At 40.0% G+C, this 21,278-nt stretch overlaps 1 protein-coding gene across 1 annotated transcript in view; it reads left to right on the plus strand.

Annotated features, from left to right (window-relative positions):
- Window positions 1–19,738, plus strand: part of galnt18a (UDP-N-acetyl-alpha-D-galactosamine:polypeptide N-acetylgalactosaminyltransferase 18a) — a 122,428-nt gene extending 102,690 nt beyond the window's left edge. Inside the window, exons 9-11 of the mRNA XM_046394070.1 lie at window positions 160–255; window positions 8,197–8,361; window positions 19,317–19,738. Of these exons, the coding sequence (XP_046250026.1) occupies window positions 160–255; window positions 8,197–8,361; window positions 19,317–19,463 (408 nt within the window). The 3' untranslated portion in view covers window positions 19,464–19,738. The remainder of the gene's footprint in view (window positions 1–159; window positions 256–8,196; window positions 8,362–19,316) is intronic.
- Window positions 19,739–21,278: the final 1,540 nt, after the last annotated feature.

Genomic DNA, 21,278 nt, shown 5'->3' on the forward strand with positions numbered 1-21,278 from the left:
AGTGTCCTCCTCCTGTTTTTATATAGTTATGTAAGTCATAAGCAGGCCTTCTCCTATTAAAACACATATATTTAGAGTTCTATCAAAGATACGTTTTTCATTTTCATTTTCTCTCTACCTCTTTTTCACCTGTGTTTATCTCTGTCTTACTGTTGCCAGCTGAAGAACAGCCTAAGAGACAACCTGTGTTTGGACCAAGGACCTGACACTGACAATGTTCCCATCATGTACCTCTGTCACGGTATGACACCGCAGGTCAGTAGCTTCTGTTCTATTCTATTATGTTCTTTTTTTATTATACTATTCTTCCTCCTCACACCAGAAAAACACTGATCACACAGTGAGGCCTTACTGACAACCTTGTGTGTCAGTAGTCGATGATTGGACGCCTTAACAGTCTTTGTTATTCTAAATGAGGGATTAAGAGAGAGCAACTGTTGCATAAACTTACATTATAACAGAGATGAGTGATATCTCTTTATTCTCTAATAACAAAAACGCAGTGATATAATATATTCAGAAGGTGGTCCTAGTTTTAAACATCTGCTCACAAAAACCTTATGAAATTATCAACATCATAATTAAAGCTGCATGAATAGATTTTTTTTTGTTGTTTTTGTTTGTTTTTGTGGTCACGTGGGGACAAGGAAAATATTTAGCTCTTTACCTGTTGGATGCTCCATAATGCTCATAATTATTTCTGGGTTCATCACTATAAGCAACTACTTTAGCATTTTAACCATTACTGATGTAAAAATATTGGTTAGGTCAGCTTTAAACATTTCAAAGTCAAGAGGAAATTCCACAATTTGTAGTTGAACTTAATAAGGTAGAGTAGATATGAGACATTATGGTGACTCTCTGCACATAGGGCATCAGTAGTGTTGAGCTATGGGGGTCTGTAATTCACATTTCCGTAATGAGTAAGCTCACTAATTAGAGCAGAGATTCAGAGGGAAATGCAACAAAGAGCCAATATATCACCATGTTATAATAAAGTTGCTTTGTCATTTGCTGTTTTGCTTGCTGGGCGAAACTTTTTAGCCTTCGCAGCTGAAATATCTGAAAAGCAATCATCAAGTCACTGAATCCAGTCAACAACTCTATCAGCCTGGTGCAGATTTAAGGCTGTTTTTCAAAGGGGCAATAAAGGCTGAACTTATTGACCCCTTTAATAGAGGCCCTGAAAAACACTTTAAACACCAAGAGAGTGTGGCTGTGCATTTCCACTTTTAACCACTTCTAAATACTCCGTGGCTTTACAAAATGAAAAAATTCTTTGGCTCCATTAAATCCCGGCTGTCACAAAGAGGCTCGCATAATCATAACTAGACACCACGCCATACCCAGCCTGCATCTAGAAGAGCTTTCCTAGGACACTCCAAACCTCGCCTCCATTGTCAGTAAAGTTAATAGCATTGACCGGCCTTGACGTCAGAAACATCCAACTTTCTATCTGGGTCATACTCAGCAATACATCAGCTGCTGAAACAGCTGTGTTGGCGTTTCTCTGTGCCTCTCCTGTCTTTTTGCCTTTCACATTTCCTCTCTCCTGGAGACAGCATAATCAGCAGGTGCTGATAAAGAAATCAGCTACAGTACATTTTTATCTCCTTCACGGTCTTTATTTATTTATTTTTATTTATTTAAACATAGCAAACTAATATGAGTGAAGGGTCGCAGTGAAGGGTCTTGAGCCTATTCCATACACAAATAAGAGCTTAATTCTGAGTGTGCTGGTTTTGCTTAAACTGTGTGCAAAGCTTGAGAGAGACTGAGTGAAAAGTTTTCCCGTTCACAACAACAGACAGCAGGTAAATGTATTCAGCCTGTGGCAGAGCGGACTGCCCCCAGCCCAAAGTGAGGCCTGTGGGCCAGTTTTATTCCCACAGGATGCACAATCATGCAGTATTATTCGTCTGACCTACATGATGCTAATTTGTTCAAATCTGAAGGGTCGTGCACATTTTTAAACTCAAGCAAGTTCAAAGACAGTCATTTTGGTGACCAGATATTTAGCTCTAATGGAGATATTCTGAGATATTAAAGACGGAACAAATAAACAGATGTTTTTTCATATTTGTGGAGGGGGAAAAAAAGACTTCTAGCAAGCCATAATTTGCCCACTGCACTGTAACATGTTTCCAGATAACAGAGGTATTTTGTGGCTTTGCTAGGATAAGTCAAGATAGCAGCAGAATATAATTACACAGTACAGGATCAGCAAGGGGAACTAATCACTTTATAGACTGGGGATATTTCGCTTTTAGATTCGGAGGTGCATATACATGGCATTAAGCGGCACATAAAATGAAATGGAAGTTAATATCTATGCTGTACCTGCTGCAGTAATCATAGAGGGATTAGATCATCTTAGTATATAATGGATAAATCCATAATCTTTGCTCTTAATGGATATTCTCACACGCGTTTATGCAAGAACGACATCTCCTTGCATAAGACTATATTGAAATTTAAGGCCTCAGTGACTAAAACTGCTTATAATAACACATGGTAAAACAACACCAAACATATTTTTAATACCAAAACCAGTATGTTGATCTTGAAATCATTGGTGAGCACCAAAAAGATGCCATGTTTAAGGGTTCTAAAACATCAATGATAAGAGGCCTGAGGATGCGGAGCAAAAAGCAGCAGGAACTGTCTCACTGCCGACATCAAAGACTAAAATATTCCTCTGGTCTTCTATCATGCCTTCATCATTTTTCATTCTTTATTCTTTATTCATGTGGAGTATCTTTTGTAATGTTATTCCCCCCAGTCCTTCTTACTCCCCATTCAGATCCTTTTATTCTGATTCGTCCATTTCTTTAGATTACCTCTGAGTCCTCTTCTTCCTGAACAAAATCACTCTATTTCTGTGTGTGTGTGTGCGTCTGATGGGATGGATGGATATGACTTTGAATACCCGATGAACTGTTGAATGTCAACGATGCGTAACGTTCCTCAATTTCCTTTTCAGCCACTTGGCACAGATGAGGGAGGGAAGCCTGGCGGGGTATGCAGAGGAGGGTGAGAAAGAGAGACATGTTATCAAACTGGGAGTGTGAGATATTGTATGTAACAGCAGGGATTACATTGGCAAGTGATCAGTTAAGCACCTCTCTACATATGGCAGTAAATGACCACAACTATCAGTCTCATACAACCTTTATAAATATAAGATATAATTCACTTGTCGTGGCAGCTCACAAGAACAGAAAAATTATATATTATATATTATTATTATTATATATTATATTATATATATAGTCTAACATATATACTTATGTCAGTTTTCGGGTAAGTAGAACCTGCCCACTAGAGAAATGTTCATCTAAAGGTCACTTGAGCTTGGGACAAAACACACTTTAGATCTCTCTGATAGTCAGTAGACAACACACTGAACACTAATCAGTTGCACTGGTTGTAGACAACATCACAAATCACGTATGACCCAATGAGAACACCAGTCATTTCAGTTGTCCAGTGCACCCTCACACCACAAAACTTTCACCTTGCCATTCTTCTTCTTTGTTTATTTATCAATGTTGAGTCGACGCCAGTTTCCTTCTATCTAAATCTGAATTAAACTTTAACCCATATCCCAATCAGCCATGTCTTTTTTCAACGGAACGTTCTTGGTCCAAAATGTCATTGACTGAAATTCCTTAATGTATCTTTATGAGAACAACTGGCAGCGACTGGACCTTAAGACCATATGATTTTGCCTGCCGACTGTCAACACCAGCTGACTCAGACTGGAACAGACGGACCTGGTCCAACTTGATCCCATCAGCTGTCATACATATTGGTGATTCGCTTGATTGCTTTGATAATTGGCTGAGACCCAGCTGATTTTCGCTGTTTCCTTCTGAATCGTAACGGAGCAGAAATATGGAGATGCAGAAAATAAAACGGTACTGTACATAAGTAGAATTCAGGTACCTCAAAATTGCACAGTACTTTCATTAATGTATTTGTGCACTACACATACATATGTGAACACATCCAACTAAATTATTTATAGGCCATGTAAAATGAATTATGCTGAATTTTAAGTAAAGGGTGATTTATAGCATTATATACCACACTGTGCCTGTTCTAAAAGTTCTGTAAGTGTGAAGAGCCCATTGACATTCTGCAGTAAATGATAAGATGTAAGCACAGATATGCCCCATAACCTACTATAGGTATGTATAGTAGGGCCGCTGTAAACGATTCGTGTCAAGTCGTGACATTGCACCACCGTGTTTTCTTCTCCTTGTCTGCTCACACATCCTCAACTGTTTATAAACCGGACACTCGTCTCTTTATCACATTAGGTAATTTTCGAAAATGAATGTGGCTGTTGAGTCTGGGGGAATTTCAGGCCAATGCAAGAGGTGAGGATGACAATATTTATTCAACAAAATAGTGAGAAATTGCAGTGGAAACTAAGCAGGTAATTGAAATGTGATCTGTGTCTCAATATTGGTGTAGCCTTGCAAAGAAGATTGGTTTGTGGCTGGATCAATAAAGTCTGAAAATTAGACCTCTGAGGCTATTTACCAGGGCAGCGAGTGTGTGTGTGTGTGTGTGTGTCCATATTTCTATCTTCATGAGGACCTATTTGATTCTGACTAGGACACTCTCAGTCCTCACTTTTTCCTGAGGATATTTTAGGATTTGATTGTAAAGTGAAAGCATGAGCCTAAGGATCACATGTGGTGAATAGGAGTTCTCTGTAAAAGAATGAGTGCATGCACAGTCATGCATGTGTGTGGGATTTAGCGCATGGGTGTCAACATAGCCAAAATGACCAGGATATTGAACTTGTGTTTGTAAGGGGCCTTAATAAAAAGAAACCAAGTAGCAGAACTTTAATCAAAGATTAAACTTTGGAACAACCCTGTCCCTTGAGAAAGAGAAAAAGATTTTCTCCAATAGTTACTTTTCATACTTTAAAGAGACTTAAGAAGACATTGATTTATCATTTCAGGGAAAGTCGGTAGTGTATTAATGATTTAAAACCAAGTTATTTCACCAGGGAGTTGGTTTGATACAAAAAAATGCAAACCAATTACGAGACTTTTGACAAATAGCGTGTGTGTGTGTGCGCGCACGTGTGTGTGTGTGTGAGACTGTGTGTGTATTTGTGTGTCTTTTAGAGAAACCCAATTACTGGACTCTCTAAAACTTTAACCTTTGACAAAATTGATCTGTGGGAACGTGTTTGTCGGCATCTATTCATCAGCAGGGAAGAAAAAACATTCACAACCTTCCTTTGGGATCAAATGCCATCGTACTTCTTTACAGAACCCCCTTCTAAGTTGTGAATTTCCAACAAGCTTTTACTCTCAGTGAAAAAAAAAATGTGAAGGCGTCACAAGCAGTAGAATATAGAAGAGCCTGGCGGTTAATGATTTGGGTCATTAAAAGGCGGTGGTTATAAAATGGAGATATTGAAACACTTGTCGCTGTGCTAAAGTAATCCATTTTCAAAATTACTGTGTCTGTAAGCCAATCTGATCAGGGTGTGATACCGTAATGAGCTCTCTCCCTCTCTCTCTCCCTCTCTCTCTCCCTCTCTCTCTCCCTCCCTCTCTCTCTCTGTCTCTGTGTGTGTGAGCTGCATAGTAGAAGGAACAAGAAAGTTTTTTTTAGTGAGTTTGTTATCTGAATCTATAAATAACTGCTCTTCTGGAGTTAACCTCATTGTCTACTCTCTCTCTAAAAGTCTCCTCCTCTGCCTCGTTCTGCTCCACTTGTCTGGATGAACCTCTTCATTATGTACTGAGACATTTTGCAGCTGTTGTGTGTGTGTGTGTGTATGTTTGTGTTGTCTTCATGCCACCAGAGCAGATGGCTGAGGGAAACACCAGTGATTAGCCCGTTTAACTGCATCCCTAGCTGTCAGTAATAAGCTCACCAGCAGCAGCAGTTAGACCGGAGCCCTTTTCATTCTGACATAACCAGTGGGGGTGTGTGTTGTAGCTCAGCACCATCAGGGCTCAACTGTGGGTCATGCTCTTTGGAAGATCAACCAAGGAGTGGACAGAAAAGTTGTGATAGAAGACCCCTGTGCTGTACAGTCAACAACATTTCTCTTTATATGTCAGTTACCACTGGAAATGACTAAAGTTTTTTTGTTTGACTTCACAAAGATCAAATGTCATCTGCTGGAGGTAGATGTTAAATACCGGAAAATGAGCCGAGCTTATGGGCTTTCTTCTGTCCGCGCTTGTTAACGTGTACATCTGTCAGGAGAGATTGCTATGTGTCGAACACAGCACTGTGCTAATCCTTCTATTAGAGGTTTTAAGAAGGCGTGACAGGAGAGAAGATAGCATTAAGCCCTCTGTTGGCAGCTGAGTATCAATCTATTGACAGATGCAAGTTTAATCACTGTTAATGGCGCACATGCACAGGGAGAGAAACAGAACAAACGGAGATCAGTCCTCAGTCAGAAGCATTTGCACATCCTCAACACACTCATGCACATACACACTTTTATATGTGCTGTTGTCTGTCTTGGAGTGTTTTTAACCCTCAGGAGTTGACAGACGCGCCGGCGCGTCCTTATCACAAGACCACTTTATACGTAGCTGCAAGACGCAGCCTCGCTGAATCTCAGTTTTTTTTGTGTCGAAAGTGGCCACTTCAAACTATATACCAGTTTTTAAATTTTGTTAATATGTCAAGTAAAACCCGAGTTATGATAAAAAAAATATACGCACTGTTTTTTTCATGACCATTGCCATCACGTTTGGTGCGCGTTTGGGGCGCGCATTTTATGCAAGAAGACGCAGTAAACACCAGCGCATTGAGCGCACTTCATTCAGCGCATTTCAGCGCATTTTCCCCAGTTGGATTTTAGAGTTTTGTGTGATTTTAGGTCCAGTGTGTCAATACAGTATGTCAAAATGAAAAAAATAACAGTAAATCACACTTGTGAGGTTGTGCTGATGAAAAATGATTACAAAATGGCAAGATAAAAAAAATTCTAAGTTGAAATATAAAATTAGAATCAAAAATAGTCAACAACTGACAATTATACATGACTTCAGAGGGTTAAACAGCAGCTTTAAAGCTCTTTGGCTGGGTCACAATGTGGTAATGGCACCTGTCAAGAAATGCCCAGTTTCTGCAAGACAGTCATTATTCTCATCAGTTACCTCCTCAGAGCTTCCACACACTCTGCAAACACTCCAGAGTGTGAGCACACAGCCGGTGCTTCTGTTTGTTCGGAGCAGAGCTGTTTCTGATTCTGATTTCCGTGCTTCTCAACTTTTCCTGCTTGTTTGATTTTCATGTCGACCGTGATTCTTCTCATTTGCTTTGCTAGTGTCAGGTTGTCTGTGATATTTTGTCTCATCCTCTGCTGTTCCATCAGACTGAAGGAAATGCACGTCTCACTTTATGCTTTGAATTTATAAAGTACATAAGGTGTGTTTGATTTACCAAGGTAGACGTTTTGCAAGCTTCAAAACTGGGCCAACATTTGCATTCATTACCATGTCCTTGTATTTTGGTTTTTTGTTTTTGTTTTTTTTTTTTTATGCAAAATATCCTTAGCTAGGATCTACTTTTCCATCCCTGACCCCCCCCCCAATCACTTGCCACTGAATATTCCTTTCGTTTTATTTCCTTCCCTTCTGTTTTTCTTCTTAATTAGACTGGTTACAGGTGGCCTGTTTATTTCTCGCTACATTAAAAGTGAGAATCTTGTTTACAGAGCTTTGCAGGTGAGGTTAAATAAAATACATTTAACATTCAAAAATTAGCCTACTTAAAGAACTCCCCGCTGCTAATGACCGAACTCTCTGTGAATATGCTGTAGACCAAAGCTTGGCATTTGCAAATGCATTATAATAAAATACAGAAGTAGCTGCAGTCTCAGTTTTGGTTTTGTCATTGTCTGAATTCATTCTATTTGTTGCTCAGTTGGACTTAAGACTAAAAAAGTTTACTTATAAATACAAGCACTTACTGTCCCGTGTATGTAGGGGATGATGTTAATGCTATATTACAGACTTGAGGAAAAAAAAAAAAAATGCAAGGTATGTTAAATAAGTTGTACCTGGAAAGTGGGATAAAGTGTATGAAAGTATGAAGTTTTATCTATCTGATGTGATCCTCAGTTCCTTGAAGGCCTCCATTGATCATGTTTGGAAAAGCCCTCCCTCTTTAGTCCCTGTCTCTCTTCCCCAGCAGAATGTCTACTACACGAGTTCCCAGCAGCTTCACGTGGGAGTGCTGAGTCCCACCATTGACGATGATGACAACAAGTGTCTGGTGGACGTGAACAGCAGACCCAGGCTGCTGGAGTGCAGCTACGCAGCTAACAAACATATGAAGCTCACCTGGATGTTCACTCAGGTAAAGCAAACTCAAACAAAGCACCACAGTTGTAAATGCACACCGCAGTCTCCGCAGCCAGACCCTCCACGCACAAGAAAGACGTAACAAACTCCAGCTTTGTGCATGTTTTACCCGTTTCAGCTGCTTGGCTTAGATGCACCTTTGATCCTATTGGTATACTAATTGGTGTTCCCCCACCTTCCTGCTGTTTCTCGTCCGCTGGACCAAGGCTCCATGGTTTTAGAGTGCGTCTTTACAATTCAATTGAGTGGGATTCATGCTTCTGTTTTGTCAGAGCATGGATCATTTTCCCGCTTTTTTTTTATGTGATAGGCATTTTAAAAACCCATCTACTTCGTTTGAATAATGAGCTTTCACACATCCACTGAGTTTCTGACTTTTAACGACCCTCTGTCTTATTTTTAATCTTCACACTTTTAATGTTGCCTTAAAATGTGACAGATAAGTAGAGGGAGCTGGATAATTAGTATAAAGAAGACACTACTGTATTCACGCCTAAGGCATCATGGGTGTGTGTGTGCGTGCGTGTGCATTTATACGTTTCTGTGTGTGTCTGTCTGTGTGTAGTGTTTTTGTCCCAGACAGACTGAATACGAAGCTTGCTTAACGATCATTCAGATCCTTCCCACTCTCTCTCTCTCTCTCTCTCTCTCTCTCTCTCTCTCTCTCCCCCTCTCTCTCCCTCTCTCTCTCTCTCTCTCTCTCCCATCTTCCAGCGTCCTCAGAGGACTGTACCTCATCATCTTTCGTTCTCCAGTCTCCTAAGTATCTGCAGCTACAGGGCACACTGGCAGGGGAATCTGCCTCTAATTAGCACTGACCACTATCAGAAATTTCACTTCTAACTTGTGTCAGGAGTCAAAGAGATGAAACCCATTAGGCACATCCCCTTGAAGCCCATTTTCTTTCCTAAAATGTCTGGTGGAAAAGCCAAATAAGGCCTGAGATTGAACTACTAGCCTTTTTTGGCAGAGCAGATGAAATGTTAAATGTATGAAAGATTCACAAGTGAAGGAGAAAGTGAAATGGAGAACGGTAAGTTCAACATTTGATCCCATCTCTCATTTCAAACTTGCTCCCTATCAGTGAAAAAATGATTCAGAGCTAATGAGTCAACAGAGTGTGCATATGAAATGGAGGCATAGGGGTGAACCTTTGATTATTCCATAACGTAACATATTCCATATTGTTTCTTCAGCTCTTCTATCCACCACTAGTGACACATAAGTCAAATAATCAATGATAAACCAGATTAATCAACCAACCAACACCACTTTTATTAAAAGCACAGTCGATATTAATCTGAAGTAACCAACTAAACTAAATTAACTAAATGACATTTACTTGGCTGAGGCTTTTATGTGAATGCAACCCAAAAGCTGCAAGAATCAAGCAAGTACAAATAAGCCGAACTTCTGAACTTCTGAAGTGCTACATTGAGATGACATACAGATGACTTTTCTGTCTGCGACAGGAGGTGTGTTGACTTTCTGCTGCCCTGATGTCAATGGGGAGCTCATTCCACCATTGTAAAGCCAGGACACAACAGTCAAGATTTTGTCGAGCTGGATCTGTTCTCACTATCAGCCAAATAATCCTTTAGATATCAGAACTGGTGTCTTGGAAGGAAAAGTGGGTTCAGAGCATAGTGGCTACTGCTGTGAATACACCTCAATAAAAACAAATGCCTAGGAAGGATCAATTTATTTCTCCTTCTCCTTTAGTTGTAGGTTGCATAACAAAATGAATGTTTGCTACCCTCATGTTTCACTCATGGAATTGACATATTGCAAAGTTGTCATGGCCGGCTTGTTAGGAAGCACTTCCTGCTGTATGATAATTATCTGTGAGAACACCACCTTTCACATCCATTATTAATATGAACAACTTGAATAAGTGCAGCTTTAAATTCTGTTTGACATGTACAGTACAGACACTCTATTATGCATTTTTGCATCTGTTCAGAAGGAAGTCTTGAGTCCTCCATCTACCAGTGCTGGTACATTGAGTGGAATATTGTTTAACCGAGCAAATAATTAAATACACTTACACTGTTAACGTGACTAATGGCTCTCCGGTGCATCAACTCTTTAATGCTAAACATTGTAGAGTTGTTGTAATGTTATTTATGCTAATCAGGATGCTAGCAGCCTAAGTACACATCAACAGTGGTCAGATCAAACATGCATTGTCTTACAGAGTTATTCCATGTATAAGTACCATGCTGTCAGCCCTGTTATCGTCAGCCCTTTCACTGGCCATGTAGATTAGTCTTTGCAATCCAGGCCCGAAAGAGCTCAGGAATTCTTACGTTGAAAAATGAAAACGAAAAATCCACATGAATGTCTGATTGGATAAAATGAAGAAGTGATGATTTTCTACCCAAAAGGTCAAAGGTCAACTTCACTGTGACATCATAATGTTTTCTGTCTAATCTTGGGTGTCTACCTTGAAACTGATGATTTGTGTAGATCTTCTGCGCTGCTGGTTTGAACATGTGTGTGAAGCTTTCACGTGTTAGAACTTGCAGTTTCTTTGCAGCAACATCCATATTTGAAGCATTGCAGTCCACCACAAGCTCATTGCTTTTGATGATACTGGGCTTTAGGTGATTGTTGTTGCACCATGTGAAGAAGCTCTCTGCCAGTCACTACATATAGAAGAGTGGACAGACATGGATGTAAACTACAACTTGACTGATGGCCAGAGACATAAAACCACATGGCGGTAAATCTAGTTTTAATTTAATGCCAAGTAACTAGTTGGCATTAAAAACATATGATTCCATTCAAAACCAGCAGGATTGATTGCAAGTAGAGATTTGTTATTGACTAACTAACCACAGAAAGAAAAAGCACACGGGTGGAGACTGACGAAGGTGCAAAGATACAGTCGGAAGAAGAAAGCGATGAGTGCTCGAGAAAAGCAGGGTGAGAGAATAAAAGGAAAGAACAACAGAGAAGTGTAAAGAAAAGGGATGAGTCAGAGAGAGGTTGCTGGAAAGAAGTGCCACAAAAAAGTGCAGAGTTTAAGGGAGGCAGCGTTTCATGTGAAGCAGTCAGTCAGTATTTGTGAATTACTAATAAGTAGATCCTTTACAAAATTGAACCGAGCTCGACCCTAAGGGAACAGCCAACAACGGGGGAAGGACAAGAAAGTGCGTAGCGAGCGGATAGCATTTTCTTATAGCAGGAGCTGTTTTCTGACATGAGATTTTTTTATTTGAGGGTCCGCTTTTGTTCATTCCTCGATGGAGCCCACTTATCTCAAGGTAGCCCAGCAAAATTTCATTTTGTAAATGCTGAGCACGTGAGTTCATTAGACTGAGCACAGAACACAACACAGAGAGCCAAGAGCAGCCGTACTCGTAGAGCTTGCTGAACGAGAATGGTCTGTGTGAGACACCGAGAGAAGCAGCAGTTCTTGGTATTGATACACTGTGTAAATCCATACTGAGAAGTGAACAGCAGCACTGAAAACTGCTGTCACAGTTATTTGATGTAGCTTGATGTAGCCTTGTGCGCTGCTCTCCTCCAGTATTTTATTGGGTTTTTTTTTTCCTTTTATCAGATGGATAGTCATGTATGTGTCAACAGGAAGCACTTCCTGCTGTATGAAAATTATCTGTGTGAATACCACCCTTCACATCCATTATTAATACGAACAACTTGAATAAGTGCAGCTTTAAATTCAGTTTGACATACATTTAATGTGAAAGCTCACATTTAATACAAAGCTTTTATATCAATCAGAGTCAATTTAGATAAATTAAATATATAAAGTTAAAGGGAATGTTACAGCAATTTCTTTTCTGTCTGTAGTGAGTTAAGAAAAGGAATAAAACACAACAAACCCGGAAAGGTAGCATGTATCAAAATGTTTTAATCTCTATAGAGAGGAGGCAACACACAGAACCACACGGCAGTAAGCAGCTCAGAGTTGTGCCCCACTGACTGGGGTTTTATGACTAGGTGTTATCTCTTGTGATATGTAGATCTCTTCCTGCCTTCTGCTTTACCCAGGAGGTTATTTGTAACGGGGCTATAACAGTCAGTTCACCAGGTCATTATTTGGTCACTATAACACTACACAACTAAAACTACAGATTAACTACATCAAGAATAAAGTAAAAGTGAAACAATATATCATTGTTACTACAGAGCATACAAAATTTCCACCACAGGAACTTAGTATTTCAAATTAGTTATTCTGTCTCCTGTAATAAATCTCACTGAAGTTATTTCATCTATACAAATTTACCCAACATGATGAAATGATCTTTAACTATGACCCTTTCCATTGACTTTATACGATAATATAAGGTGATAATTAATTGAAATACTTACATTTATTGTTTTAGGAAAAAATATTTTTTGAGTGCAGATGCTCTTGAGAGATCTCAGTCTAACTTCACTCATGTTGGATCATGTCTAATTCATTATAATCAGTAATTTATAAATGCTTTCAAACGAGCTGCTCAGAGAGATTATGAAAACAACAGACTGCAGCTCATGTTTTCTCTCTGCACACACACACACACACACACACACGCTTCTGTTACTTTAACTTTAATTAGAGTTATTGATGTGTTTGTGAACTGTAAATATTACTTTCTGCTTGTGTAGTGTTATATGAAAGAACCTTTTGGGTTTAAATATTTAGAAGGTACACAACTGTTTTGAAGTTTAATATCTTCGAAATGCATTCTCTGCAGAATAAACCTCAAGATTTCTTGCAAATTACCTTTTGTAGCAGGCATTTTGCAAGGCTTTCTTTTCACGTGAAGCAGCTAAACACAGCACAGAGTGTACATAATTCATAGCTGTATTATTACAAGTCATACAAGTCAATAAAAAAATCTTTGGAGCAAAATATTACAGTAGGTAGGGGGAGATCAGTGAATACATATAGTCCCAAGGGCTACGTATATACATAGTGTTCATACAGTGGTACAAATCGTATCTTTGCCTTAAATGTGGGTGGAACAATTATGCTGTAAATGATGGCTGAAACTCAAAGTAACATGGAAGATGTGATTCTGCTTTTATCAACACCACATCCTACTGTCAACACGCTTGGGTTTCAGTTATGGTTAACCCACATGATGGCTGTGTTTCATTCGTAGTTTCAACAGGCTCTCGCCGGCTTGCCCCTGGGGGGAATCCCTGTTACCATCATAAGTGTCATTACTGAGGAACTGAAGTGAACTTGGTGAGATCGACCCTCAGGGAGCTGAGGGAGCAAGTCACAATGTTTGGTGCAAGAAAATCCATGGTTTAGTTACAGCACTGTAAATAAAAACTCTGGTTGCTTACCACCAACAAAGGATTAGATTTGATTTGAGCTGTGCAATATATGCTGTTGTGTAAAACCATGGAAATACTGATGAAATGGAGTGAATGCTGAAAGCACAATAACTATTGTTATAATAGACTTGAAGTGTACAAACACCATGTCTTTGGTGGTTCACTGTTAACATTTATAGACACTTGCATAAAGAACATAACATGAAATATTTTTTGTGCTGTACCTTTAATAATCACATAAGTTCTTTTTATAATCGGAATATTATGTTAATACACGAGATTTTCTTCAACAATACAGAACCAGAGATATCAGTCATTCAGAATTGAATTATAAATAGAGGAAATCCAAGATGCAGCAGTTAGTAGGCTGCAGAGGTCCTTAACTGATCCTGTCCTCATGTGTAAAGACAAAATTGTGTATTTCAGTGTGTAAATCATTGCGTTTAGCTTTGATAAGAATTGCATTTGCACTTCACGCTTAGTGCTCCAGTCTTCCATGCTTTGTCTCCGTGCAGCGCTTTTACCCACCACATCCTCTGAGGTGAATGACTTTGTGATTGAGGTTCTGGTTGACAGATTGCTTGACTTGCTGGCCAACCTGCTGACTGGCTGCCTGATGGCTTTCAGGCTGACTGGCTGTCTGACCGACTGATTAACTAGTGTTCCCGCCTTAATAGCAGGAAATCAATAGTGTGGTCCAACTCTGCACTCCGCACAATGACAGACGGGCTCACTGCTGAATTGAGGATAAGGTGCTGGACAAATGCCAGGTATTTGTCTTTGTGTGTATATGTGCATACGTGTATGTAGGCACAAAAGACTGCAACAAGAATATATGTGTCCTCAAGGAAGCCTAGATGTAGAGCGCAGACTTTTAAGTACATTTGTTGGAAGTCACTCAGGAGGTCACACACCACGAGAAAGCCAATTGAGTGGTTTTCAGCAGAGGAGGTAAAAAGATCATTGTGATTACTTTAATGGATTTTAGGTTCTTCTGCTGTACCATATACAGTAAGAGCCCTCAGCCCAGTCCACTTTGACGAGTCCCTCCTGCTGTAATGTCCCATTATCAGCCCACTGCAGCGTGCAGTGTAATAGTTGAAAATGTCAAACCTGGTCCTGCAGAACTCGTGCGGTTTCTGACAACAGAGAAATGTGGAGGATCAGTGTATGTTATGCAGTGCAGTAAAATAAGAAAGTATTAAACCCTTGGCATTGCATCTTTGAGCCAAGCAACAACATACATGATGTTTGACAAACTAAGAAAACTATAAAAGGTTGTTCTAGCTAAATGTGTTAGCAAACAGTTAGCTTATTTAAGAGCAACACTGGCATTTACACAGAGCCACGGTTGTATCCACATGACAGATCCGAGTCGCTCTCTTTTTAGCTCTGTTTTTGCTCTTTACCAACTCCTGAAGGAAACATATGTCTCTTTAGCTGCTGAATGCTCCACTGTGTTCACAGACTACTTGTTAAGTGTATTTGTCTGCCATTTGGTGCTGAGCAGGCAGCACACCAGGGGTTTTTAGAACGTTTTCACTCAAAACACCTGCCTGGCTGGAAATGATGTTGATGGGATCCTTAGGAGTAAATGAAAACAGTAATGTTGCGGGTGGCAAACAAAAACGAGTGGAAACACAAAAAAGACTCCATAGAGTAGAGTTGGGTAATAATTCTCTGTGAGTTTGTCACTATGAGTACACTTCCCATTGATGGTCTGTTATTGTAAAAAAAAAAAAAAAAGACATTCATTGGAGCAGCTTGAGTGTGTTTGTCTGCTTTCATAATGACAAGGGTTTCCTGCAGCAGAGACGAACGTCTTCTACTAAATTAATGACCACCTCCTTTATCATATCAAATTAATATACCTTTAAGAAATAAGACATTAGAAGTCTTCTGGAGGAAAAGGCTACAATACATTTAATTAATAACTTTTCTCAGACTGTGAGCTGGAAACTAAATTGATCACAGAAGTTGACATGCTGTCATGATGTGACTGACTGATGAGGACACTGTCATGTCCTTGCATGTCTCATCCAGAGGGACAAGGAACTCTTTGGTGCCTGTGTGTGACTTGCAGAGCTGTAACACATGCTTCACATGAAATGCCACTTTGGTTTAATTCAGGGCATGAAAACTATGTGGTCAGATTTAAGAGAAGATTGTGTTGTGTGTTTGGTTTCATACGGGATGTCGATGGTCTCCTGGGTGAAAGTGTGGTGTGTGACCCACCACTCAACCCTGACCTTCACTCCTCTTGTGAATTTGTTTGTAGACTACGTTGTGTTGTCCAGTTGCTCTGCTTGTCTGATACTGATATGGATGTGTTTGCATTGGAGGTACATTAAAAACCAGCGTATCTCACCTTGCGCTCACTGGTACCTTCTGCATCTGGATGCAATGCCGAGGAATTTGCCAGTAAGGCAGGAACAGGACCAAGCTCCCAGTTGCCAGCTCCATTCATGAGAAAAATGTTGTTCATTTCTGGACTTGAAATTGCTAGTAGACTTTCTGGTGGAGGTTACATCTGCAAAAGATGGGCTGATTATTCGATATGAACAAATGCAATGATATCAACTAAAAGTGTGTTGTACATTGTACCAGGCCTAAAGGATAGCTAATAGTTAAGCCAAATGTGTAAACAAGTTCTCCATCAATTGATTATTTTTGTCACTAAGGGGCAGCACCACAAGATGTAAACATTGTGTTTGATAAACTGTATTCGCGAATGTGAAGCCTTTTTCCCCCAGAGGCAGGCGATGAAGACATAACAAAGAAACAAATACTAACATCATCATCAATAAATATGCAACAGACCACAACATAGTTAATATTTAAGGATATTAATTAACAAGGTTAATTAAAGTGCTGAAACCTTCATCAGATCAACCTTTTTCATATCTTCTTAAAGAGATTCTCTCATGCTGCTCTAAAAAGGATCACTTGCTGATTGGACTTTAACAAGCATAATGTTCTACCTGTCTCACATAAAAGCACTCTTTCTAAAAACCTGAACTTTGTAAGGGAGATCCTACTGGTCGATCATGAAAAATCAAAATGGATTTGACTCAGTCCATAACACAGAGAGGAGTAGTGTCTCACTGATTAGCCTGAGATCAATATAAACACAGGTTAACTATTGTAAATCCAATATGTGCATTTCAGATTCCTTCTCCTCTCTCTTCCCCTCTCTTTCTCACTTTCTCTCTCTCATAGGTGTGTGTGAGATGGTGTGTATATGTCGTATGCGTGAATGTGGACAGTTTGTCCTACCAAGTGGTCACACCTACACATGCCGGCCAGCCCGATATGTGGACAAAGTGTTCTGTGCAGAGGCTGCTGTGCACACAGACAAGCAAGCTGAGCCAATCAATAGCTTTTCAGTGAGCTGAAAGCCTCAAGGAGAATGTGAATGTGTTCCTGTTGTACACAGGTCCACGTTTCATTGTGTTTGTGTTCTAATCAACCATTCTCGCAACAGAATGTAAGGTTAGCAGCAAGATTCAGCATGTTTAGAAACACTAAAACTCTGTGGTACGCCAGGTTTCCTCTCACTGAGCTGATGGTCATTCCTCCATTTGTGTGTGTGTGTGTGTGTGTGTGTGTGTTATTGTGGGAGATGTAAAAAGCATATTGATTTTAAAGGACACTTTGAGTTTGACACAAATGGGTTTAGTCTCCTCTCTGTCGGGGCTGCGGCTCATTAAAACATATTACTGTTCTTGCCATATAACTAAGGGCCTACTTTGGGTGTCAGCCTATTGTTCAAGAAACTAGAAGTATGCACACACACACACACACACTAAACGACAGTAAAGCAAGCCTCTTATTCAAAGTGACATTGTTTGGAAGGAATACAGTGTGCACACACAGAAACACACATACTTTGCTCTCCTACATCATCTCTGTCTTTCTGCCTCGGTTCAACTCACTTAAGTCTGCATTGTAACTATTTATCTTCTTGCTGGGGGCAGCCATGGCCTAGAGGTTGGAGAAGCAGCTTGTGATCGCAGGTTCTATTCCCCGACCAGGCAGGCAGGAAAAATTTGGGTGTGGTGGAGTGATTAATGAGAAAATATAGAAAGCTTCTTTGTAATTTAACAATAATAAAATCTTTAGTTTGGGTTAGTTTATTTGCCTTATGAGAAGAGGGACATTAAAATGAAAGACAAGAAATACTGACAATTCACAGACTGCAATTTCCCAAAGCTCGTGTTGACATCCTGAAATCGTTATTTTTATCTGACCAACAGAGATATTCAATTTACATTTATTTCATTTAGAAAATAGAGAAAAGTAGCAAGTCCCGGAGAAGTTTCATCTGGTTTGACATCATTTTGTTAAAATTGTTCATAAAAATACTTAATGATTTTTTGATAATTTTTTTTTTGTTAATGATTTGAACATAGTGCAGAATTTAGGTGCTGAAAAACCTGATATTTACCTCAGGAGTTGGTGAAGAGCAAAACAGATCAGAAATGAGACTGAATAACAGACTGCACTACAGGCGGTGAAATTCAAAACACAAGGTCACATATACACAGACCATGCCTGACTGATTTTGTGCTGTAAAGTGGATCAGAGTTTTTGCATGTTGCAAAAGATCCTGTTACTCCAGCTTTACTTAAAAAGGGTAAACCACAGATGGAGAGTATCTGATGAAATTGTGGTGTAGTGCACTGAAATGTGGTCTGTTCCTCCATACTTTGTTGTGTGGCTGTATTTAGAGATATGTCAATGAATTCTTCATATGCGGTTAGATTCTGTAGCTGATACTGTTTTAACTGAGTTTACATTTTTAGTGTCCCCAAGGTCTAAAACTGTGTTAACCTGCGGAGGATCACATTGTTTTACTCGCCTCTTTTGATTAAAACGCAGTCCCACCTCCAGGTCCACTTTGGTGTTGTCAGAAAGTCCAGCACTTCCAGTTGTCTTGCTAACAGCATACAGAGTGAAACAATGAAAAGCTAAATCTACCATCCATCAGTTGGTGGAGTGAACTTTTTTTGCCATCTATCAGACCAACTCAGATGGGAGACTCCAATACAACAATGGAACATACAAACTTTAGGGGTGACCAACAACATGCCACATATAAACTAATTAAAAATACTGTATCACTCAAACAACTACTCACATAGCTAGTTTTGGCTTAAAATAGGATTTCCTCGGTTGTCCCACAGACACAGACTCCCCTTCAACATGGCTGACCTCGTTTAGGCTCTTCCCTCCTCCTAACTTTAGTTGCTTTAGATGTCCTGATCGATGCAAAACTCACACATCTTAAATCAAATTTGTGTGGCTCTCACTGTGAAGCTCTTCTTCTTTTTTCCCCATGTGTTGTTGGTGGTTATGTAAATAACTCCAAGATCTTAAGCAAAACTTCACTTCACTGCTGCTGTTGTCTTTACATACAGTTTCATATTGGGGTATTAATTTAGAGGTGCAAACAAGAATCCAGAGCTTTCAATGTGCATGGTATATAAGTGCTATAATAGACTTCTCAATATCTAAAAACGACGGATTTGACAGACAGAACATCTGATCCATCCGGTGTCTTTCTATAACAGTCTCACTTTGCTGTGCGTTGTTGTTTGTATACCCTAAATCTCACTCGCCTCCTCACTCTGTCTTTCCCCTCAGGGTGGATCCATCCAGAACATCGATTCTCAGCGTTGTCTGGAGCTGGTGGAGAACAGACACTCACAGTTCTCTTTCCAGCTGGCCATTCAGGACTGCACCAATCAGAAATGGACCATCACTAACATACTGACTGTGCTGCCGCAGTGAACACATGGACTCCAGTCAGCTACTGGAACACCTTTTTAGTTGCGATGGGCTTATCTAGTCAGCAAGGAAGTTCAAATGACGAACTCCCCTGCTTCAAACTGACCCAAGATGGACTGTGTCAGAGTTCTGCTGCAGATGTAAAGAATTAGACTCCAGTTAGAGATGGACTAACATGCTGATCTAAGCAGCAGCCAAATAATGATCCTCAATACCCAGCCTCTTTATACTGCACAGAAAAAGATGCGCTTCAATCAGACACGGGCCATCAGTAACCAATGACCTGAGAGAAGAGACATTCACAGATGGTGACGGGGTTCTTAAAAGTTCCCGTTTTGCAGTTGAAATGAGAAATATAGTTGCTTGTTCCAGGGGAGAGGCTCATGAAATTACATAAGTGCTCTGGTTATTGCAGGAGAAGGCCTGTGATGTATTTCGGGTCCCAGTGCACAGTTTAAGATAAGGCCTGTGCTCCCTCAGTCTCATCGCACAATCACCATAACAAATTGAATGAGCATGGTTTCAGTACGTCTGTGTGCAGAGGGAGAGGTGTGAGGTGAGGGACTGCACTCATTTGAAAAAATTAGCAATTGTGTGACGCAAACCAGCTGATTTGTTACACAAATTTTGTGGAGGAAGAAAGTTTTTATTTAGTTCTTGACTCAGTGCAGGCAGGACAGGTGCCGTAGATTTCCTCACAGAAAAGTGAGAATATGCGATGGAGAATTTCTATAACAGTGTGAACTCACATTGTTATAGAAAAGTTTGAGAGTGTGCTTGTGAATTCATCTGATGGGAAACAGAACTGTCCATCATATTTGTAGACTCAGAAACAGAGCGGGAGAATAATCTGGAAAAGAAGATTTTAGACGTTCTGGCTCCTGCAACACCCGCACATCACACAACTCCAGCTCAACCACCACTGATACACTGGAAGAAGGAAAGTGATGTCTAAAATTTTGGGGCTGGAGAAGATGAAACACACCTGAATAGCTGCATCCCAGGTGTGAATTCAAAAGAAGCACATCAGTCCAGTAAAAGCAGGTAAAGAGCTCTCAAGCAGGCAGATATGAATACTCAGTCCATATCTGTGTTTTTAGTTGTTTTAAGTTTTTTTTTATATATATATACCGGTATATATATATATGTTCTGTTTTTAAGTTCAGCGAGGGTTGCACGGTGGTGCAGTGGTTAGCACTGTGGTCTGACAGCAAGAGGATTCAGATCCCTTCTGCGTGGATTTTGCATCAACTGGGATAGGCTCCAGTCCCCCTTCCCTCGTGACCCTGATGGATAAAGCGGGTATAGAAAACGGATGGATGGATGGAATTCAGTAAATATTATATGTTCGAACAGGTATGATTAGCCTGACAAACAAGATGTCAGTTTAACACTCTGTAAACACTCACACAGTACTTTGAAGATGTCTAATGAGGCAAAATAATGGGAACAGGCTGTATGGGTGTACAGTGGATGTAATGGAGGTGTAACAGAGCATAAGCTCAAGGGCAGATATTTGCTCTTCTGTTTCAGGGGCATCCACCTTCAAAGTTCTCCTTTTGAATCTCAAGACTTAATGCTGACTCCATACATAACCTCAAGAAGAAGTTCATGCTACATTGATGGTCCGTGGTTCTCATTGGATAATGATTAAATAACTAAGTCATATTCACAAAGAAGTAAAGCGGTGGGAATGCCATGCCAAGGTCTAGCAACGAACTTCAGGCATGAATACTGACGTCTGTCCTTTTCAGTAGTGTGAACATGTTGTTCATCACTACCTGAAGGATGCTCCATTCAATTCCACACATTATGATA

Source organism: Scatophagus argus, chromosome 7 (genome assembly GCF_020382885.2).
Source record: "Scatophagus argus isolate fScaArg1 chromosome 7, fScaArg1.pri, whole genome shotgun sequence".
In the NCBI taxonomy this organism is placed as follows: Eukaryota; Metazoa; Chordata; class Actinopteri; family Scatophagidae; genus Scatophagus; species Scatophagus argus.